The 22130-nt window shown below is 43.7% G+C and overlaps 1 protein-coding gene across 2 annotated transcripts in view; it reads right to left on the bottom strand.

Moving 5' to 3' along the window:
• The window catches only part of SLC2A4RG (SLC2A4 regulator), a 46025-nt gene that overhangs the window by 5998 nt on the left and 17897 nt on the right, over positions 1-22130 (bottom strand). The window contains exons 3-8 of one of the 2 annotated variants that reach the window (XM_089513546.1): positions 10519-10628; positions 9526-9764; positions 8192-8292; positions 3771-4062; positions 2323-2451; positions 572-696 (exon numbers count right to left, since the gene is read on the bottom strand). In XM_089513546.1, the coding sequence (XP_089369672.1) occupies positions 572-696; positions 2323-2451; positions 3771-4062; positions 8192-8292; positions 9526-9764; positions 10519-10628 (996 nt within the window). The remainder of the gene's footprint in view (positions 1-571; positions 697-2322; positions 2452-3770; positions 4063-8191; positions 8293-9525; positions 9765-10518; positions 10629-22130) is intronic. The other variant, XM_089513547.1, reaches the window with a different exon arrangement.

The raw sequence follows: 22130 nt of genomic DNA, 5'->3' as shown, positions 1-22130 counted from the left end.
CAGACAGGCATCTAAAACAGAAAGTTTGGAAAGCATGTACTAGGAGGTTGTATTGTTTCAAATATTATTTTCACATTTTTATCCAGTGGTTCTCAACCTTTGGTCCTCAAGATTTTTGAGACTTCAACTCCCACAATTCCTGAACTGATTGGGACTTCTGGGAATTGAAGTCCAAAACATCTGGAGGCCCAAAGATTGAGAACCAATGTTTATCTTTTTAACTGTATTTTATTCTTTTAACATGTAATTTGTTTTAATACTGTAATATTTAATTCTTATTTTAATGTACCATTTTTGTATGCTTTTAATTGTACTATTTTTTAATTTTGTGAGCCACTCCGAGTCCCAGTTTTGGGAAAAGGGTGGGATATAAAATAATACAAATACTAATACTAATATTAGCCGAAGTCAACTTGACGGCAGTCAACAACATGTCTGAGAGAGTTTGGTATATCTAAGGCCCCAGAAAACAGCAGGGAAAGACTCCTGAATCCTCCACAGCTTCTCAGCTTTGTATTAGAGAGAAGAAAAAGGAGGAGGTAAGTAAAATGAGAAGAACTGATCCACTTACCGAGTGCCAGTTGTTGGCTTTGGCATGCAAGAGGACACTAATGGGTGTCCTTTGGCAATGGGCACAGAAGGGGCCTGTGGACGTTTCTCTCCTAGATCAGCAGGCTGGATGGGAGTTAAGCAGCCCTGGGGGAAATGGAAGAAGAACATAAGGCATGGATAAAAGTCTCACTTGTACAGCCTAAGAAACCATAGGAGCAGCCTGACAACACTGGGCACTAGGTAGCAAAAGCAGCAGCAGCATCGTAGCAGAATCACAGCTTACAGGGCCCAAATGCCGGGACTTTTCAATAAGCAGGGATACAAATGTCATGGGTCATCTGTCCCTTAATCTCCATCCTCCTTTGTAAGATTAGCTGCAATCCCCACAATAGCTGGCATGGTGGGCCATGAATATTGCTGGCAACAACAGATCATCATGAGTTACCGCCAAGGTAATCCAAAATATTTTTGGGGTGGGCTTAGTCTCCGAGAGACAAATTAAGAGACATTAGCTTTTCAAAATACCTACCCCTGGTAGAGATGAAAACTATTACAACTGGTTTGTTGGAGATAACACAGCTTCGTCCTTTTTTGGACTCTCTTTGAGGGCATGGCAGCTGCTACTGTTGTTGCTATAATCATCACCCCCACCAACACTACCATCATCATCCCCTGCCTCTTCCCCAAAACTGAAGCTTAAGGCAGCTTACAATTTAAAATAAAGACAGCATAGTTAGAACATAGAAAAGATCAACATTAAACTATCAGCAATAGTTTTTTTTAAAAAATTAAAAGATAGTTAAAATGACAAAGAGAAATTTTAAAAAAAACAGCACGCTTAAAGCAATATTGTTGTTTTTAAGCATCTTTTGTGAGCCCACCTTGGGTCCAATTTGGGAGAAAGGCAGCATATTAAATAAATAAATAAATAAATAAATAAATAAAGTACAGCACTCTCTTAAAAGCTTTTTTTTTTACAAGATCGCTAGTTCTCAAGATCCCATGGAAATAAATTAATAAGGAAAAGTCTGACTTCTGAATCAGGCCAGTAAGAAGTGGGCTATTCCAGCCTCTCTAGGAAAGGAGTTTCAGAGTCCATAAGAAGCCACTGAGAAGGTCCTACCTTGTGCTACTACCCCAGCTGTTTGTGGTTATGGAGATTGTTAGTTGCAATACCTAGCCTCATAATTTTAGACAAGTAGGAAAGGAGAGCTAAATAACTTGCCATTCAACATTTAGTGACTCTTCCCCCCTGTGAATAAGACAGAGATGTAGTCAAGGGTGCTTGATATTAAGCAAAAATAATGAAGTCCTCCAGATGCTGTGATACTCTGTGTGTGTGTGTGTGTGTGTGTGTGTGTGTGTGTGTGTGTCTTCAAGTCTGTTTCAACTTATGGCGACCCCAAAGCAAACTTCTCATGGGGTTTTCTTGGCAAGATTTGTTCAGAGGAGAGGAGGTTGGCCATTGCCTTTCCGTGAGGCTGAGAGCATGTGACTTGCCCAAGGTCACCCAGTCGGTTCCATGGCTGAGCAGGAATCTGGTCTCCAGAATCGGAGCCTAGTAACACTATGCCATGCTGGCTCTACTGTGGAACTGTAGCTCTCAGCATTTCTCTAAAGTGGCTTGAGCTGCAAGAGGTTGGAGTCCAACAACATCTGGAGGCTGCATGATTCCAGCCTTTTAAGGGGGAAATCCCATTCATAGCAAGCACATGCCTCCTTCCAAATGAGAGAGGAGGCATTTATTTGCAGAGTCCTCTTGCTACTTACCGAGGGGTTTTTAAAAATGACAGGGGACAAAGGGGGTGAGAAAAAGGTTGGCTGCTGCCATGATATGCTGATTTCCATGCCTGAGGAGGGAGCTTTCAAATCCACCACTGTACCAGCAGGACCTGCAGCCTGGAAACAAAAGAAAAAATAGTAATTTAAAAAACGCACTTAGGAAAAGATTTTCTTCTTCTTTCTGTCTTGAATTACAACTCCCAGAGTCTCCCAGCCACTGTGATCAGTCTGGCTGGGAAACTTGGCAGCTAACTATTTCTGTACCCACAAAGGTAGCTGCCCCCACTTCATTTAACAACAGCAGAAGGCGGTGGCCAGCTATTTCTATGTCAAGTTGGGCAGTGAAACTCCTTCACGTTTTCACTGAAACTTTCAAAAGGAACTATTCAGCATCCTGAACCCTTTCCCCCAAACAAGTCCTTCCCTATGGACTATCTCCTTGAAGGCTTGCCATAAAGTCCAGAGAAGATGCAACAGCTCCACTGAGACAGAAGGCACCAGAAGCCAGTGTGCAAATTTCCTAGAGACAAGCAGATGAGATTCTGTCACCTTGCGATTTGGGCTGGCTGTACAGAGTATGGACTCTGACATTTGGCAGATGTGTTTTCTTTTCTTTATTTATTTTAAAATAGTTTCACTGAAACACAAACAAATTTCTTAAAACACAAATATAGGGTCACAACATAGCAAATACTTCAAATATTGCAAACAAACAAGCTAACAAAACCTTTATCTACCTCTACCAAAACTATACTAACTTATAAGGACAGGGGTTAACAAATGACATCCGACTTGCAGGTTCTTGGTACACGTCGTCTCCCTTATCTGCAATCTGAAACACTCCAAAATCCTAAACTGTCTACACAGGTGGCTGAAATAGTGACACTTTTAGTTTTTTGTGGGTTTTTCAGGCTATGCGGCCATGTTCTAGAAGCGTTTATTCCTGACATTTTGCCAGCATCTGAGGCTGGTATCTTCAGAGCCACAGATGCTGGTGAAACTTCAAAGAATCTCTGAAGATGCCAACCACAGATGCTGGCGAAATGTCAGGATTAAACTCTTCTAGAACATGGCCACAGAGCCCGAAAAACCCACAAAAAACTATGGATGCTGGCCATGAAAGCCTTCGACTTCATAGTGACACTTTTACTTTCTGATGGTTCAGTGTACACAAACTGCCGCATGCACAAAACTGTTTTAAAATAATGTATAAAATTGCCTACAGGCTATGTGTATAAGATGTATATGAAACATAAATGAATTCTGTGTTTAGACAACGGTCTCATCTCCAAGATATCTCATTATGTACTTATATGCAAATACAGGTATTCTGAAATCTGAAAGAATCCAAAATCCCAAACACTTCTGGTCCCAGGCATTTCAGATAAGGAAGGCTCAACCTGTACCGGAAATGCATGTCTAGCTTTGGGACGTACCTGGTACGCGTGGTCACTTTGGACGTGGCACAGACTAGTAGGTGCTGATTGGCTCAATGTGGTTACAGGTGTCAACTGGCTCAGGTGAGGCACTGTAGAATCCTCCAGCTTAAAGGGAATGGCAGGGGTCTGTGGAATCTCCTCCATGATGGGGAAGGCAGGGGGCACGGAGGAAGTTGGGGAGACGGGCGTCAAGCTGGAGAGACCGTCCGTCAGGGAGTCCACATTGACATCCAGCTCAGTGTAATAGAAATCTTCTTCCCCATCATTCTGGTCTAGGTCGGCGTCCCGTCTGGCAGAAACAAAGGGAAGGCTATCAGAAGCCGCTACAAAGGGACTGTAGAAAGCAAAAAGAGCCCATGCCTGGCAGGAGAGGAACTGAAACTAGCTGCTGAGGACTGTTGTTTTTGGGTACCTTCAAATCGATCCTGACGTGTAGGACCTTCTTGCTCAAATTTCTTCAGAGGAGGTTTGCCAACCAATTGGCCAAGGCCTTCCTCTGAGGCTGCGAGACTGTGGACTTGCTCAAGTTCAACCAGTGGATTTCCACGGGCGAGGAGTGAATCAGATCCCGGGCTTCCACAATCTTAGTCCAACACTCAAGCCACCACACAATGCTAACTCATCATCCTTTATTCTGATACTTTTATAAACCATGATTTTATTAATTTTACTAAATTATATACAGGTATGCATGCATGTATGCATATACAGTGGGCCCTTTCTATATCCGGGGGATCTGTTCCAGACCCTCCCCCCTCGTATAAGCTAAAATTGTGTATGCTTAAGCCCCACTGAAAGCAATGGAGGCACTATCATTCCTGCCGCAGCTTGCCTTGCACATAAGGTTAAAGCCGGGTATGGCATGGGCGCACTGCATCCGCTCTGAGTCCCAGTTCTGGGCAAAGAGCGGGATACAAATAAAAATAATAATAATAATAATAATAATAATAATAATAATACATTGTTTATTTATTAACCGCTTTTCCCAAGATCAAAGCGGTGTACAAGTGTCAGTAAAGACAGTCCGTAAAAACAGTACCACAATTCATTTGGTAGCAGCAAGATACTTGGAATTCTCCACAGTTTACCAGAGTGGAAACAAGATCATCACAAATGACAGAAACCCAACTATTTTCTTTTTATGTGGGAGCCCTCCACAATGCAAGAAAAATAATATGTGTGTGTGTTTCTGTAGATAGACAGGCAGGCAGAGGCAGGCAGGCATAGTTAGTGTGCATGTGTATACACACACACACACACACACACACACACACACACACACAGACTTATGTATACAGGCAAGCCCACACACTCCCCCTCTCTCTAGAATAGCTGAGTAAAGCAACTGTTCACTGGTAAGGCAGAGCAATTTAAAAAAGATTCACAAATATTTTACATCAAGTACTTAGTTCTGTTTGCATAGGTAAGGGTGCATCTACACTGAAGAAATAAAACAGTTTGACACCACTTTAGACCTTTGAAGCTCCATCCTATGGAATCCTGGGATTTTGGCTCTATGAGGTGTTTAGTGTACTCTACCAAAGAGCACCCCTCTGGGATGGAGCCATCACAGTTAAAATGGTGTCAAGCTCCATTATTTCTACAGTGTGAATGTACCCTAACATCTTCAAGCCCAGTGCATCTTAACAGCTAGCAGAGGGATCAGGCAAAGGTTGTCTGGTCAGTGGGCAAGCAGGATGCAGGGAGGAGGATGGCATTTCCAATCTATTCCTGCTGGGCTATAACAATCAGAAGCAGGACCTCTTGTGACCTCTGTCACAAGTGCTTGTGCACAACCCTCACTCACCAGAAGGGGCTGGAAACATCATCCTCTTTTTGCCCTGATCAGAAGATGAATGGACCTTCTTCACCAAATCCAGCTGCTGGTTGCTAAAGTGGATTGGGGAGGGCATTTCCATAGTTCTACAGTAACACTACATAGTCTTATTGAATACAGAGCAGTTATAGATCTGTAACTCTAGGTTACGAATTCCTAACAGCAATACTGAATGCCAAGCAACATCTTTATTTCTTCTCACTTTGGTTCCTCTGCATCTGCTAAAACACAATTACTCTGTTTATGTGTCCCACAGGCGTGGTGCTTACTTTGCTTTTGGCTAATAATTGCAGCAAAACAAGCTATATACTGCTGAGGGAGACATTAGTTGCAGCGCATTTGGTTCTCTTCACACACTTTTTGTGTTCCAGATATTTGTGTGTTAGAGCTGGATACTGGAATTCTTATTATTACACTGCATTTCAGTGATGCTTTATTTTCCGTGGAGGATTTCCTAATGATTAAAGTCTTCTGTTTATTTTCTTGTATCTATTGCAATCCCAGTTCCATCTAGCATGTGAAGTAACTTTGCACAGATTCAACCAATGGTCCAGTTATTAACCTACTGTTGGTTTTGACCACCAATGGCTTCTGCATTTTCAGTAACATGCTTCACACCTGTCATTCCAATGCCATGTGACTCGCTGCCACCACCCCTGCCACAAAGCTGGAAGACCACAGAGGCATAAAAACAGTCAACTGGATTTATTCAAATGGTTTAGAAGAAAAAAAGATATCTTCATCTGGTGCCAAAAGGACAGTAAGGGAGAATCCCTGATCAGCTACTTAGTTAAGGAGAAAGAACTAAGTAACTCAGAGCCAGTGTGGTGTAGTGGTTTAAGTGCTGGACTACAATGCTGGAGACTGTCGTCTGAATCCTCATTCAGCCATAGAAAGCCATTGGGTGACTTTGGGCAAGTCACACTCTCTCAGCCTCAAAGGAAGGCAAAGGCAAACTCCCTCCAAAGATAGCTAGTCAAGAAAATCTTATGATAGATTTACCTTAGGATTGATGTAAGTGGGAAACAATGCAAAGGCACACAACAACTAAGTAATGTCTCCTGGCTACTCCTCCCTCCCTTAAGAGCCAGTTGCTGGATCAGGTGAAGGAGGTCTATTCCCACCCAGGACAATCAGAAGCAGCACCCCTGTTGCAAGTCTTTGTTGCAGCCTAGCTCACTGGAAGGAGAGGTGGAAATATCATCCTCCTTGAGTCCCAATCAGGAGCTGAACAAACCTCCTCCACATTTATAATTTATATGGGTTAACAATAAGACTATACAGTATAGTCTTACTGAATACAGCGCACCCATGCCATACACAGGCTCGCCATACATGGACTTGACGTCACATGGACAAGTCTGTTAAATGAATGGTGTGCATGCTTGCGGGAACACACCGCCATTTAAAACAACGGGACTTGAAATCCTGTGGTATTTCTTTGGTGTGTGTGTCTCTGTGTGGAGCAGTTGCCCCATGTAAATTGAGGGTCCACTGTATGTTAGGTAGAGATCTGCAACTCTTAGGTTATAAACCTGTATGCAATACTGAATACCAGTGCAAGTGACTGCTTCTGCAACTGCCCTCTGAGTATTCTGGCCCCAAATTCCTCTGGATTCTTCCCTCACCTGCTCTCTTTTGCTGTGGATTTTCAGCTCTCACAGCCCACTTCCTAAATGGTCCCTGTTCATCAAAACAAACAAACAAAAAACCACAGCAGAAGATGAGCTATTCAAATGTGGGTTAGGGGGAGGAATCCCCAAATTGGGTGCGGGTGTTGTGAAGGTGGCCAGGATCCAATTCAGGGTTTTGGCCTGACTGCCTCACGTAAACTGGATGCAGCAAGCCCGAGAGGTAAATCACCCATGTAGACAAGCCCTGGGTGGAATCTTCCATTGCCAGAGAATTCCTCTCCACTGGAGATCTTATTGTATGGACAGATAACCATGGAGATAGGTGGTCCAGAAATGCCTGGATTTTAAGTCATAAAGGGCTGAGGAAGTTCAAAACCAGAACTGTGAATGTGGCCTGAAAATCCACTGGGAGCAAACACTGTTGGCAATTCACAGTCCCCAGTAGTGGCATACAATGGTTTTCATGCCAATGGGGGAGTGGATCTTTTCTAGGTACTGACTGGTCTAGACTTTAAGGGAGCCATGCAAGGTGTTCAAGTTCAGCACCTTGGATAGCCTCCATATAAAATACAGAGCAGGTTCACCGCTCCACTGACAAGGCGGCCATCAGCCACCATTCTTTTCAGCCATAATCCGGCAAATTCTACATTTCCAGCTTCTAAACTGAGGCAGCGTCAATACTGAGCACCTTGTAGTGGCATAAACCAAAGGCAACTAAAACATTAGCAGAAGCTGAGCTGTATCTTGAGGCCTCAGACCAGAAACTAGATCTATATTGTAGCTAACTAGGACTTGACTCAGGACCTTCCATACCCAAAGTCCACTCTGGCTGGGGGTTTCTGGGTGTGGTGGTCCTAAAGCTGGAATATTTTCAACTTCTATACCTCTAACCCCCTACTCTCCCCTCTTAATTTCTCAGTCACGAATGACCCCAAGGCCCAACCTACCTCAGATGGATGAACCTGATATGTTTCTGCATCGCAGATGAACTGCTCAGCACCTTGTCACAGTTTTTCCATAAGCACTTGAACATCACCTTGGTGGAGTTCTGTGTTGGGAAAGAGAAAAAGTACAGCTTTAAGGCTAAGTCACAGTGTGACTATACCAGGGTTACAATGACTATCAGAACTGTGAAGACTACAGCCAGTGGAGTCCTGCACTAACAGGGGGTTGGATTAGATAGTCCTTGGGCTCCCTTCCAAGCCTCTGATTTGAAGACAAGATGACCTACTGCAATGGTGGTGCGTTGCAGGCCTTATGGCTAAGTCTGGCCCTATGGTGGCTTCAACCAGGCCTTCTGGTATCTAAGATAGGAGTACCCTCCCCCTCCCCCCAAAAAAATCATTTACTGGTTCTCCCACTTTTGTGTTGGTCTTTCCTCATTCTAAAAAGGTTGAGGTACCTCTTCAAAGGCTACCAATAGACCAGCAGTATAGGTTGAGTCTCCCTTATCCGAAATGCCTGGGACCAGAAGCATTTGGAGGGCAGGTGTTTTTATTTTTAATTCTGGAATACTTGTACACTGGGCCCTTGGTATCTGCTAGGGTTTGGTCCCAGGACCCCCTGCGGATACCAAAATCCATGGATGCTCAATTGAATACAGTGGCATAGTAAAATGGGTGTCCCTTATATAAAATGGCAAAATCAAAGCTTGCTCTTTGGAATTTATATATTTTAAAAATATTTTCAATCTGTGGATGCTTGAATAATCCATGGATAAAAAAAAATCCAAGGATATGAAAGACTGAATGGTTTTGCATCTACCTAAACAAATCTTGGAGGGAGGACCATAGCCTAAAGGTAACTTCATACAGTATTTTAAAAATAATTTTGTGCACAAAACATAGTTTGTGTACTCTGAACAATCAGAAAAAGCCAAGGTGTCACTAACTCAGCCATCCATGAAAATAGTTTTGGGTTTTGCAATATTTCAGATTCTGGAATTTCGGATAAGGGAAGCTCAACTAACACCCCCAGAACACTTTGGGATTTTCAAACGTCAGCAAAAAATTGCTTAAGATTTTCACGAGTCTCTTGTTCTTTGGGTTTTGGATTTCAGAATCCCAGATAAGGGAGATTCAACCAGTAAAATAAACTACCTTCCATCTTTGGAAATCTCTTAGTAGAGATTGGCTGTCCATCTTACAGGAGAGTTTTAGTTGTGTTCTCCGGCATGGCAGGGGGTTGGAGTAGATGATCCTTGTGGTCTCCTCCCACTCTAAGATTTTATTCCAAAGTTAAGTTGTCTCCCAAATCCTCCTTCCCTCAAGGTCTCACTCACCTTCCTCTTCCTGGGGATGGGGTCCCCAAACAGAAAGTGACCTGCTTCCACCTCCTCGAGGTCCGACTGGAGCGAGGAAAGGAAACTGGTGCCGATGTCCGTGGAGAGGGGTGGTGATGGGGTGGAAGGGGTGGAGAGGTCACTAGGGGGATCCCAACTCCAGTCGCCACTGGCGTTGCTGCTGCTACTGCAACTGGACGACATGGCGGGCCTTTCTTTCCAGGCATCACAGCGGGTTTCTGCGGAGGGAGAAAGCCATCAGAATGCTCATTCTGCAGGCGACACAAACACGCTGACTGCATCTCAACACAGCTGGAGGACACAACATGGCCTGGTGTGATGGAAAGGATGGATTACTGCAATGCGGATAAGATGGGGACGTCTTTGGATACTGTCCAGACACTTTTCTTCAGGGTGGGCAACCTTGGGATGTTGGCACTAGTTCCTCATTAAACCTTGGAGGGCCAGCATGGTGTAATGATTTTGGACAAGGACACTGGGAGACCAGGGTTCGAATCCTGGCTCAAACCCTTTCAAAAATGTTGATTTTCTTTTTTACAGGGGAGAACAAGCCACTTCAACAGTTTTCTCCCCAGTGATTCAACAGCTGCTGCCACACTGCAGAATTAATGCAGTTTGACACCACTCTTAACTGTTATGGCATCCGACGGAATCTTGGGATGTGTATTTTTTTTTTTGGTTGGGGTAGTATAGTTCTCTAGCAAAGAAGACTAAATGGCTCACAAAACTACAAATCCAAAATCCATAGCATTGAGCCATGACAGTTAAAGAGGTGTCAAAATGCATTAATTCTGCAGCACAGATGCCAACTTCTTCAAAACTGTGCAGTTACTGAAGATGCTGATGCAACGGGGAGAAAACTTTAAATCACTGGTTCTCTTCTGTGTGAACAAAAAAATTAAATGAGCACGTCTCCTCTAACTCGCAGGGAGATTCTCAGCCTTGGGTTCTATTCTGTATTCTTTGCCATACCTGTGCTGAAACCGTTGGTTGGGTTGTTGAGCACAACTGGGCTGGTGGACAAGCTCGTGAGGACTGCAGCTGCCATGACCTCATTGATCCCTGCCTTCTCAGACAGTCTTCTGCAAGGCAAGGAGGCGAGAAAGGTCAGGAGCCACATCCAATATAAAATGCTTGCACAGCAACTGCCAATGTACCAGGCTCCAGCCATGAGCAAAATGTCCTCCTCTACGGCAGGAGGGTGACCAAAATGGTGGTCTGGAAACCATGCCCTACGAGGAGAGACTTAGGGAGCTAGGTCAGTTTAGCCTGGAAAAGAGACAGTTAAGGGGTGATATGATAGCCATTTAAGTATTTGAAGGGGTGTCACACTGAGGATGGAGCAATTTTGTTTTCTGCTGCTCCAGAGAATAGGACTCGGAACAATGGATGCAAGCTCCAGGAAAAGAGATTCCACCTCAACATTAGTGAGAGCTGTTCAACAGTGGAACACACTCCCTCGAAGTGTGGTGGAGTTTCCTTCTTTGGAGATTTTTAAACAGAGCCTGGATGCCTGTCCGTCAGAAGTGCTTTAATTATAATTATGAATCCCTGCATGGAAGGGGTTGGGCTGGATGGCCCTTGAGGTCCCTTTCAACTCTATGATTCTATGTGTGGGTAAGGTGTAACCCAGTGGCACCATGCCAACCTCTCCATATTTGCTATACAGGTTGAGTCTTTCTTATCTGAAATGCTTGGGACCAGAGGTGTTTGGGATTTCACATTTTGGAATACCTCCATAGACGTAACCAAATATCTTGGAGATGGAGCCCCAATCGTAAGTCAAAATTCATTTTCTTCGTATACACCATAGACACATAGCCTGAAGGTAATTTTATACACAAAAAAATTAAAATAAATGTTGTGCATGGAACGACATTTCTGGACACCGAAACTTCAGAAAGGGCCCTGCTGTATTTTGCAACTCATTCTAATACCTCCTTTTCCAACGCACCATGTTGGAAAACTACCCGTATATACTCGACTATAAGTCGACCTCATGCATAAGTCGAGGGCAAATTTTGAGGCCAAAATTATGGATTTTGCTATGACCCGTGGATAAGTCGAGGGTAAAATTTAGGGGCACATAGCAAAGGATCTAAAGGATGAGGCAAAGCAAAACAATGTCAAAGAACTTACAAAATTCCAGCAGACATAACTCTTTGTACTTACTTTTAAAGCTGGATGGATGAGCGAGTAGAGAGGGTCAGTGCTTTTAGGACAGATTATACTCTTGCTTTTTACCAGGGGATGGTTCCTTCTTTTAAATAAGAGTTAAGATACAGTACCTACCACATTGACCCATGGATAAATTGACTCAGATTTTTTGGGTAAATATTTTGACCTAAATTTCTAGACTTATACATGAGTATATACAGTACCCACAATGTTTTGCAGGGCTAGCCTATAAAACTAATGGCTGACAGATTTATCTAAGCCTTCCCTACAGATTGAACGAATACTGGTGGGGGGGGGGATTTCTGAGAGTCTGGGTCCTCAATAAGTAACTTTCCCAAGCTCTGACCATTCTACCATTGGCTTTTCAGCTGCATCCCAGTGGATCCCAAGGTTCTTCAGACCCATCGCCACGCCAACTTGGGGATTCTGGGAGTTGTAGTCCTCAAAAAAACTTTTTTCTATGCTCTGGCCCAATGTGGTATCCCTCCTTTGCTTCCATCTCTCAGTCACCCGCAACAACACTCCCGATTCCCACCACAGGACTTGGCTTGTGTCCATGGGATGAGATCTGTGTCTCTTGGGTGGAGAAATTTGGGTTCTTTCATTTGGTCCAGAGTCCTAACAATGCCTTTATTCTCTACCTGGGGCTGCTCCCCTCGGCCCACTTGCTGGCTCTCTAAGCATCCTTCTGCAACTGCGTGGAGAAGCTCTCCAGACGGCTGACCACCACCCTTGTTGACAGGGATTGTACAAGGCTGTGGTTAATCTTTGACATACCAGGGATAATGCCAAGATCCAGATGGAAGTCTCATTTTCAAGACATGGCTCCAGGTAATCTGGGAACCTGTTTTATTTGCCAACCCAGCAGGGCTTGGAAAGGGCTTCCGTCCCCATCTCCTCTCTCTGTTTTGGAATGTCAGAGTGGACAAAAGGCAAGCAAAATGTGAGTTTTCTCTAATGATCAAGATGCATCGGTCTTCCCCAGCCTGGAGCACTCTATCTGTGCTGGACTGCAACTCCCATCATCCCTATTCAGCAGTGCTGGCTAGCCCATTATCACAGGGGCTGCCAAAACTGAGCATTAATCACTATTATTATTATTATTATTATTATTATTATTTCTATCCTGCTTTCCTCCCAAGACTAGGACCCAAAGTGGCTACATCATTACTGATGTAAGATCCCTCTTCCAATAAACAATAAACCACATTTTTTAGTACAACTGCCAAAATGATGGGAAACGCAGTTCAGAAAAGTTAATTTTTCCAAGCAATGCCAATGCCAGGAAGACTCTCCGAGTCCAAGAGTTGGATGAACCAACCTGTCGACCTGAAAAATCAAACTTGGGAAAGTTTCTTCCACAAATGTCAAAAAGGCAGGAAACGCCAAGACCAGCTTGCTGTTTTGGCATCTGCCACTCTATTTCCTCACCACAGGAAAACCTTGGCACAATGGCGCTGCCATTTTTTGCAAGCTACTGCTCTGCTTGCAGGGCACAGGGGCAACTGGGAGGACACCACGGGACCCTCTGGAAGCCATAAAGAGTGCCAAAAGTCCCAAAGAAAGAAAAACTGAAAAATTGAAAGTGGTTCCTTTTCTTTAAAAATTTGCATTTTTAACATAATGTTAAGCAAAGGCAAGAGAGTTGCAATCTATTTATAAAAGGTGAATTGCTGCTCCCTTCCTCTTTTATTTTTTTGGCCACAAAAGAGGCACCCCAGATATACAAAGACAAATGAATGGGTCCAAGAGCAAAGGCCTAAACTCTCCCTGGAAGCCAACAGGAGTAAACTAAGGCTATTTTTCTTTGGATATATCATTAGACATTGTGACTCCTTGGAAAAGATAGTAATGCTAAGTAAAACTGGAAGGAAGATGGTAAAAAGAAAGACCACAATACAGGTGTGTCATAGCATCACAGAGTTGGAGGAGATCTCAAGAGTAATCCACTCCAACCCCATTCTGCCATGCAGGAACTCACAATCTAAGCACTCCCTGAGACACATAGCCATCCAGCCTCTGTTTACAAACCTCCAAAGAAAAAGACTCTCCCACACTCCAAGGCAACATATTCCACTATTGAACAGCTCTTACCATCAGTAAGTTCTTATCAGTTTTTAGTGGGATCTCTTTTCCTGTAGGTTGCATCCATTGCTCTATGTCTTATTCTCTGGAGCAGCAGAAAACAAACTTGCTCCATCCTCAATGTGACATCCCTTCAAATATTTAAACAAGACTATCATATCACCTTTTAACCATCTCTTCTCCAGGCTAAACATACCCAGCTTCCCTAAGCCTAGTATGGATTTGAGTGTGCAAGAGCCACTGCCTTTAACAAAAGACCTACTACAAGTAGAGAATAAAATGGCTAGAAATTATTTTACATCAACACAGATGCCTGTATTTTTGGACACTCTCTCCGAAGTTATTGCCCTAAAGGCTGTCCTGCCTAATTTGTCACTGCAAAGGTTGAACCCAATTAATCTGTATTTCTACAACTCCAAGATTGGGAGGAAGGCTGGTTGATCTTCACATTAACCACAAGGTGGAAGCACACTTATAGTGAAAAGCAAAAATGTACAAGTAGAGCCAGCATGGCATAGTGGTTTGAGCGACTCTGGAGACCAGGTTCGATTCCCAGCTTGGCCATGGGAATCAACTTAGGCAAGTCACACTCTCTCAGCCTCAGAGAATGGCCATGCCAACCCCCCCTTTGAACAAAACTTGCCAGAAAAAAAACCCATGATAGGTAGGCTTCCTCGACAAGGAGGAACCGTTGTGCGACTGTTTACACACAGTGTGTGTGTGTGTGTGTTTTAAAAACATCACGGAGACAGGCTCTGGGTTTCTCCAGTTCTCTTTCACCATCCTTCCATTGCCAATGCAGCTAAAAACCTCCAGCTAGACAGAGGACAAGGAAGACAAGGAGGGCTTGGCAGGCATGAAAAGCCTTAGTAAAAAGGGGCTCCACTGTCACAGGCTTTGCTAACTGAGATATGACTGCAAACAAAGTAAAATATAATAAAATAAAATAGATTCCAGCCTCTATACTGTGCTTCAGCCTTGCAAAGGGAAGTCAGCAAGAGGTCAGAAGATCCCTACAGCTGCAAAACAGTTCCTAGCTGTTATCAGGCCACAAAGGCTGTTCGCCTGTTTTTAACACTCACACACACATACACACTATGTGTGTAAACAGTCGCACAACGGCTCCTCCTTGTTGAGGATCATAGCCTATCAGCACCACCACCGGGCATGGGAAGCCAAGAGAAACGCCGTTGCCAGTGGGATTGCAGTTTCCGGTGGCAATTCAACAGTTTCCAGACAGGACAAACAAATTATACACACACACACACACACACACACACACACACACACACACCAAAGCCCATCCCTGGCCTGCCAAGGATCCAGACCAGAGAAAGGCAAGATTAGAGGCCCATCCTCTTATGGCCCTTTTGAGCTCCAGAGGAGCAATAAACCCAAAGAGACAAATATGCTTAACAGATGTTCCCTGAATGATAGGCTTAGAAGCCACAGGCTGCAACCATTAGATTGTTTGCAAAAGACTAGCTGAGTTAGGATATATCCACACCGCAGAATTAATGCAGCTTGGCACTGCTTTGACTGCCACGGCTCAATGCTATGGAATCCTGGGATTTGTAGTCTGGTGAGATATTTATCCTTCTCTGTCAGAGAACTCTGGTGCCACAACAAACTGTAAATCCCACAGCATGGAGCCATGGCAGTTAAAGTTGTCATATTGCATTCTTTCTGCAATGCAAATGCAGCCGTAGACAGCCAGCAGATATCATGGTCTGAGTGCTGGCCTAAAACTCTGAGTGACCAGGGTTCGAATCCCCGCACAGCTATGGAAACCCCACTTGGTGACCCTGAGAAAGTCACAGTCTCTCGGCCACAAAAGAAAGTAAGGGCCTCTGAACAAATTAGGCTAGGAAAACCCTGTAATAGGGGTTAAGCAAGAGTTGACTTGAAGGCACGTAAAAACAACAATTGTTGTTGCTGTGTGCCTTCAACTCATTTCAGATCATGGGGTTTTCTTGGCAAGATTTGTCCAGAGGAGGTTTGCTATTGCCCCCCCCCCCCATGAGGCTGAGAGCATGTGACCTCATAGAATCATAGAATCATAGAGTTGGAAGAGACCCCAAGGGCCATCCAGTCCAATCCCTGCCATGCAGGAATTCTCAATCAAAGCATCCCTGACAGATGGCCATCAAGCCTCTGTCTAAAGTCCTCCCAAGGACTTGCCCAAGGTCAACCAGTACGTTTCTGTGGCACAGCCATGACTCGAATCCTGAGAGTTTTAGTCCAACGGTCAAACCACTCTGTCATCTCTCATGCACCAACAACATTCAACAGCTATTTTCCATTTGTCTGGCCCAGATCCATGAAGGCTAGCCTGAAGAAAGAGGCTCCTCCCTCCGGTCCATCTGCCTTGGTCCAGGCCTCAGAGGGAGAGAAGAATGCTGGACCTGATCCCCCTCCTCACCATTCCCTTCTCCTTTTGTGTCGTGTCTTTTAGATTGTAAGCCTAAGGGCAGGGAACCGTCTATTATCCTCTCTGTTGTAAGCCGCCCGGATTCCCAGTGATTGGGCGGAATAAATAAATCCTATTATTATTATTATTATTATTATTACTACTACTATTATTATTATTTCTCAAAGTGGATTTCCGGAAAAGAATACCAGGGTTCATTTAGTCCAACCAGCACAAATATAGAAATCCACAAGTAGAACATCCCTGACTGTTGACCATACAACTTGATCCTCCAAAAACTCCAATAAAGGAGACCCTCTGACCCTCCGATGCAGCTTCTTCCACTGCCAAACAGTTCTTACAATGAAGAAGTTCTTCCTAATGTTGAGGTGGAAACACTTCTCTTGCAATCTGAACTTCACTGATTTATTGCATATACTAAACTATAAGTTGACTTCACGTATAAGTTGAGGGAAGGTTTGGGGGCCAAAATTAAGGATTTTGACATGACCCATGAATAAGTCAAGGGTAAAACTTAGGGGCATGCAACAAAGGCTCTAAAGGATGAAGCAAAGCAAATCAATGCCGAAAAACTTACAAAATTCCTGCAGGCTGAATACCGGTAGATGAGAGAAAAGAAGGGAGGTTAGTGATTCCAGGAGAGATTATGCTCTTGCCTTTCTCCAGGTGATGGTTCCCTTTTTAAATAAGAGTTAAAGTTCAGTACTTACACTGACCCATGGACCCATTTTTTGGGGGGGTCAGTGTTTTGACCAAACTTTGTAGACTTATGCATGAGTCTATACAGTAGTTTCTAATATCAAAACAAAAAAACCCAGCCCATTCCATTGTCTACATGACCCCCTCACATATTTGGTTAAGATGATTAAGCCAAAATGCACCAGATCCCATCTGATCTCAGAAGCTAAGCAGGATCAGCCATGGTTAGCACCTGGATGGGAGACTACCAAGGAATACCAGATGCCACCGGATATATCTGATCCGAACAAAGAGGTAATAACCTAAAGCAAAAACCAAAAAAGTATTACAAACAGAAGGGTCTGGGGGAAAATAGTGTGTTCACAAAGTAAAATATAATAATAAATTTAATATCTTAAATATATTCAAATAATACAGTACCAATACATTCTCTTATATCCAAATATACAGTGCATAAACAATGCAATATACTGTGCAGAGATGCATAGACAGCAAAGAATATCTAAATATCAAAACATGTTTCGACAAATGTCTTCCTCAGTAGTAAACTAAAGCTTAAAAAATGGGAATAAACTAATTAGTACAGTCCTGTTTTTTTTAGCTTTACGTTACCACTGAGGAAGACATTTGTTGAAAGGCATTTGAATATTTAGATATTCTTTGCTTTGAATTTATTGGTATTGTATTATTTGAATACATTTTTGGATATTTAGATATTCTTTGCCACCTGATATATTTCGGAGCAGTGATTGCCAAACTTTGGTCCCCCAGGTGTTTTAAGACTTCAGCTCCCAGAAGCCCTAGCCAACCTGCCCAGGAATTCTGGGAACTGAAGCCCAAAACATCTGGAGGACCAAAGTTTGGGAACCATTGTTTTAGAGGAAGGAAGTGGCACATTGGCCTTCTGAGTATCCCTTGCTCAGGAAAACCCTATGAAATCCATGGAATCCCTGTAAGATGACATGCAACTTGAAGGCACACATACACACAAACACACACATATATATCTTCTGCAGGATCTGCACATCCAGCTTCCTAATTTCCAGTAGTGAATTTCACAGGGAGGTTTTTGGAAAGTACAGGAACACTGGAAAAGCACAAGTCCCAGGAAGCCTTTGAAATACAAGCATGTACCCTCCATCCTAAACCTATAAAGCCCTAAATGGCTTGGGCCCAGGGTACTTAGAGGACCGCCTCTCCCCATACAATCCGCCCTGCACACTCAGATCTGCCGGGAAGCATTTATTGAAGGTTCCAGAGGTCAGATTGGCTACCACCACCCAGAGGGCTTTCTCCAGCTCGGCCCCTAAACTCTGGAACTCGCTTCCCAACGAGCTCCGCTCGGCCACCTCCTTAGACCGCTTCAAGAAGGGGTTGAAAACACACCTTTTCGAGCAGGCATACCCTGACTCCTGACTCCTGTGATGCTCCCCTTCTCCTCCAGACAGCATTGTTGAGCTGTCATGTGTTTTGGTTTTTATTGCTATTGATGTTATTGTTGCTTATGAGATGATGTAGATGTTTTTAATGTTTGAGGTTGCTTTATTGTTGTGAATTGCACTTGTTGTTAACCGCTTTGATTTTTTAGAAAAGCGGTATATAAATAAAAAATTTATTATTATTATTTATTGTCCTCTTCTAAGATCTGGCTTTCCCTCGAGTTTATTAAGCATAGTGAATGAGTGTGTGTGTGTGCGATTGGTTATCTAGGCCCATCCACTCCTGGTATGCACCTAAGTAAATAAAATTTTATTATGGTCAAAGATCAGCAAATAAAACTTACAGTATGCTGCAATAATTATTGAGCCAACATGGTGCAGTGGTTTGAGCATTAAACTAAGACTGGCGATCAGCCATGGAAACCCGCTGGGTGACCTTGGGCGAGTCACACACTCTCAGCCCCAGAAAACCCGTGAAAGTTTTGTCTTAGGGCCACCTTAAGTCAGGCAAGACTTGAAGGCACATAACAACAACAATACACTCTCTTCCATGCCAGCATTCTCTAAAGATGCCAGCCACAGATGCTGGCAAAACGTGAGGAATAAATTCTCTAGAACATGGTCACATAGCCCCCAAAACCCACAAAAAAATATGGATGCCGACCATGAAAGCCTTTGACTTCACAACAACAATCCTTTATTTAACCATCAGCATCTTGATTCACAGGTTCCACAACATGAACTACCCAACAAAGAAAGACAACTGCTTGCATCCATGCAAAAGCAAACCCTACAACTGTTCCAATTGGGCAGAGACAGTCCTTATTAATCCTCTGTTGTCCCACTTTTTCAGCTGCCTTTAAGATGTCCCAGTTTTTCTCTCCTCCTTCCATTTCTCTCCTTTATCCTCTGATCATTTCAGTTGTTCCAAAGTGAGTTCAGAATGCAAAAGTTCTTCTTGGCTTTACTTCGCGAACGAAGATTCAGGAAGCATTCATCCATGCTTTCTACAAGCGCGTTGATGACACTGGATGTATCCTTCGACCCTGCACAATGGATTTTTTGGTGGAACGCAGCGTGCACAGAGCTGGCCTCACCCTTTAAACCAGAGGTTTGACTGTTGAGGCCTTGACAAGCATGGATGGTGGCAGCGAGGTCCTCGGGTCGTAGGTGTGATTAGAGTTTCCTTCTCTTAGATGGTTGACCTTACAGGGTTAGACGAGCCCATCTGCCTGGGTTTGGGATTAGAGTTTTCCTTCACCTAGGATGGTTGCCATAAGGCTAGAGAGCCCATCCTGCCCTTTGGTGCTCTTGGTCAGACCCTTCGGTTGTGACCTGTCTGGCATGGGAGACCCTACCAGTGGCTATTATACCACTGCCAGCATAGCTCACAACTTCATTAGGGTACGCAAGCCTCTCCCCCACACAGTCAGAGCATAGCTGTGGGGGAATAGGAGGCCGGAAGATGACAGTTAAGGAGGGAGGAACCTCTTCCTTCAGGCTATCCCTGGTGGAGCTTGGTCTGCCTGATCACTCCCTCTCAGGCCCAAAAGTAGTTTGCACTCAATTAGAAGAGAGAGTAGACTCGGGCAAAAGCAAACTGCTGCAACCTCTCCTAGCTTGTTTGTTCTTCCACATTTATACTTTTGCTATTCTGACTTCTTGCTTGGCCACACGTGTCCCAGTTTTCATTTGTGAAATGCCGGAGGGTGTGCAACATTTTTATGTTGACCTAGAGTTTCACTCTTGGTGGGAAAGGTAGGATATACTAAATAAAGCTGTTGTTCATAGAATCAGTCGGAAGAGACCCTAAAGCTGTCCTGTCCGACCTTATTCTGCCATGCAGGAATACACAATCAAAGCACCCCTGACAGATGGCCATCCAGCCTCTCTTTAGAAACCTCCAAAGAAGGAGACTTCACCACACTCCAGGGCAGTATATTCCACTATCAAACAACTCTTTCCATCAGGAAGCTCTATAAGTGAAATGTAGAGATACAGGATAGGAGAACACCTAGCTTGACAACAGTACATGCAAAAGGGATCTAGGAGTCTTAGTAGAGCACAAAATGTACATGAGCCAACAGTGTGATGCAGCAGCTAAAAAGGCCAATGCAATTCTAGGCTGCATCAATAGAAGTATAGTATCCAGATTGAAGAAAGTAATAGTACCATTCTATTCTGCTTTGGTCAGGCCTCACCTGATATACTGTGTCCAGTTCTGGGCACCACAATTCAAAAAGGGTATGGCTATATTTAGTATGGGGAAGAGGAGGTTAAGAGGAGACACGAAAGCCACGTTTTGATATTTGAAGATATGTCATACTGAGAAAAGACGGTATGGCAGAAGTCTGAGAGCTGGCCTACAATTCTGGAGGCCAAGGTTCAATTTCCAGATGGTCATGACACTGGGTGCCTTAGGCAAGTCACACACTCTCAGCCTCAGGGAAGGCATCGGCACACCTTCTCTGAACAATTCTTGACAGGAAAATCCCATGATAGCTTTGCTTTAGGGTTGCCAAAAGTCAGAAATGACTCAAAGGCACACAACAACAACATACCAAGGATGGAGCAAGCTCATTCCCTGTTCCAGAGACTAGGGTTCAAAACACATTGCAAAATTAATCCAGTCTGAGACCGCTTTAACTGCCTTGACTCAATGCTAGGGAATTCTTGGAACTGTAGTTTTGTGAGCCAAAACTACAATGTGATTGTAGGCTGGGGAAGAGCTCTGGTGCCACAATAAACTACAATTTCCAGGATTCCCTAGCACTGAGCCAGGGCAGTTGAAGCAGTCTCAAAATGGATTATTTCTGCAATGTGTTTTGGACCTAGAACATGGAGCAATGGGTTCAAATTATAGGAAAGAAGATTGCACCTTGTTGTTGTCAAGGAAGGTCCTAAATTCAGATATTTGTTATCTGGCTACCTAAGGCCTCCCAAAAAGACTGCACACGATCTACAAGTAATGAACAGAGATTGAACCCAGGACTTTCCATGTTCAAAGTCTATGCTGGCCAGAGGATTCTGGGGCTTCTGGTCCAGCGAAAGTTCACTTTCCCAAGCACTGGAAGCATCCCAAGCATTGCACCTGTTTCCCCTGGAGTTGCAGGACCCAGGCTTGGAATTCAGTTTGGCTTGTGAACCAGGATAGTTCAAAACAGAATCTGCTGCCAAAATCTGCAGAAACAAAAGGAGGATAAACTATAGCTGGGTTTGGACCGGATCCTTTTATACCCACACACACATTGCTAAGCAAAAGGAAGGTGATACTTCCCCTTTTGAATTCAAATCAATTGGGCAGAATCTATGCCCTCCTCCAAAGAGTTTTGGAGACAATTGTGGATTGCATCTTCCATTATCCCCTAGAGCACATGTTGGCTAGAGGATTCTGGAAGTTGTCATCCAAATCACTAACGTTTCCAACTTCTGTATCATGCAGAAACACAATGACTGGGAGATTTTGGAGAGTCCAAAAAAGTAACTTTCTCAAGATCTGGAAAGATTTTTCTCTTTTTTTGCCAAAGCAGTGAAAAGTTTTTGTTGTTCAGGGTAGATAAAACTGTGCTAATCACAGCAATAGCCTGACTTAGGCTGCATCTCCACTGCAGAAATAATCCAGTTTGACATCATTTTTATTGCCATTGGCTCCATGCTATGGAATTGAGGGAACTGTAGTTTGTTGTGTTGCTTACAAGTTCAGCTTTCAAGTTTAAAAATTCAACACCAAAGGGTGCCTCTCCACTACAAAA

The sequence above is a fragment of the Sceloporus occidentalis genome, unplaced genomic scaffold, assembly GCF_023333645.1.
Source record: "Sceloporus occidentalis isolate IW3139 unplaced genomic scaffold, rSceOcc1.0.p SCAF_3, whole genome shotgun sequence".
Classification (NCBI taxonomy): Eukaryota; Metazoa; Chordata; class Lepidosauria; order Squamata; family Phrynosomatidae; genus Sceloporus; species Sceloporus occidentalis.
The sequence above is the reverse complement of the archived record's forward strand: the minus strand, read 5'-3'. Positions and strand labels throughout refer to the sequence as shown.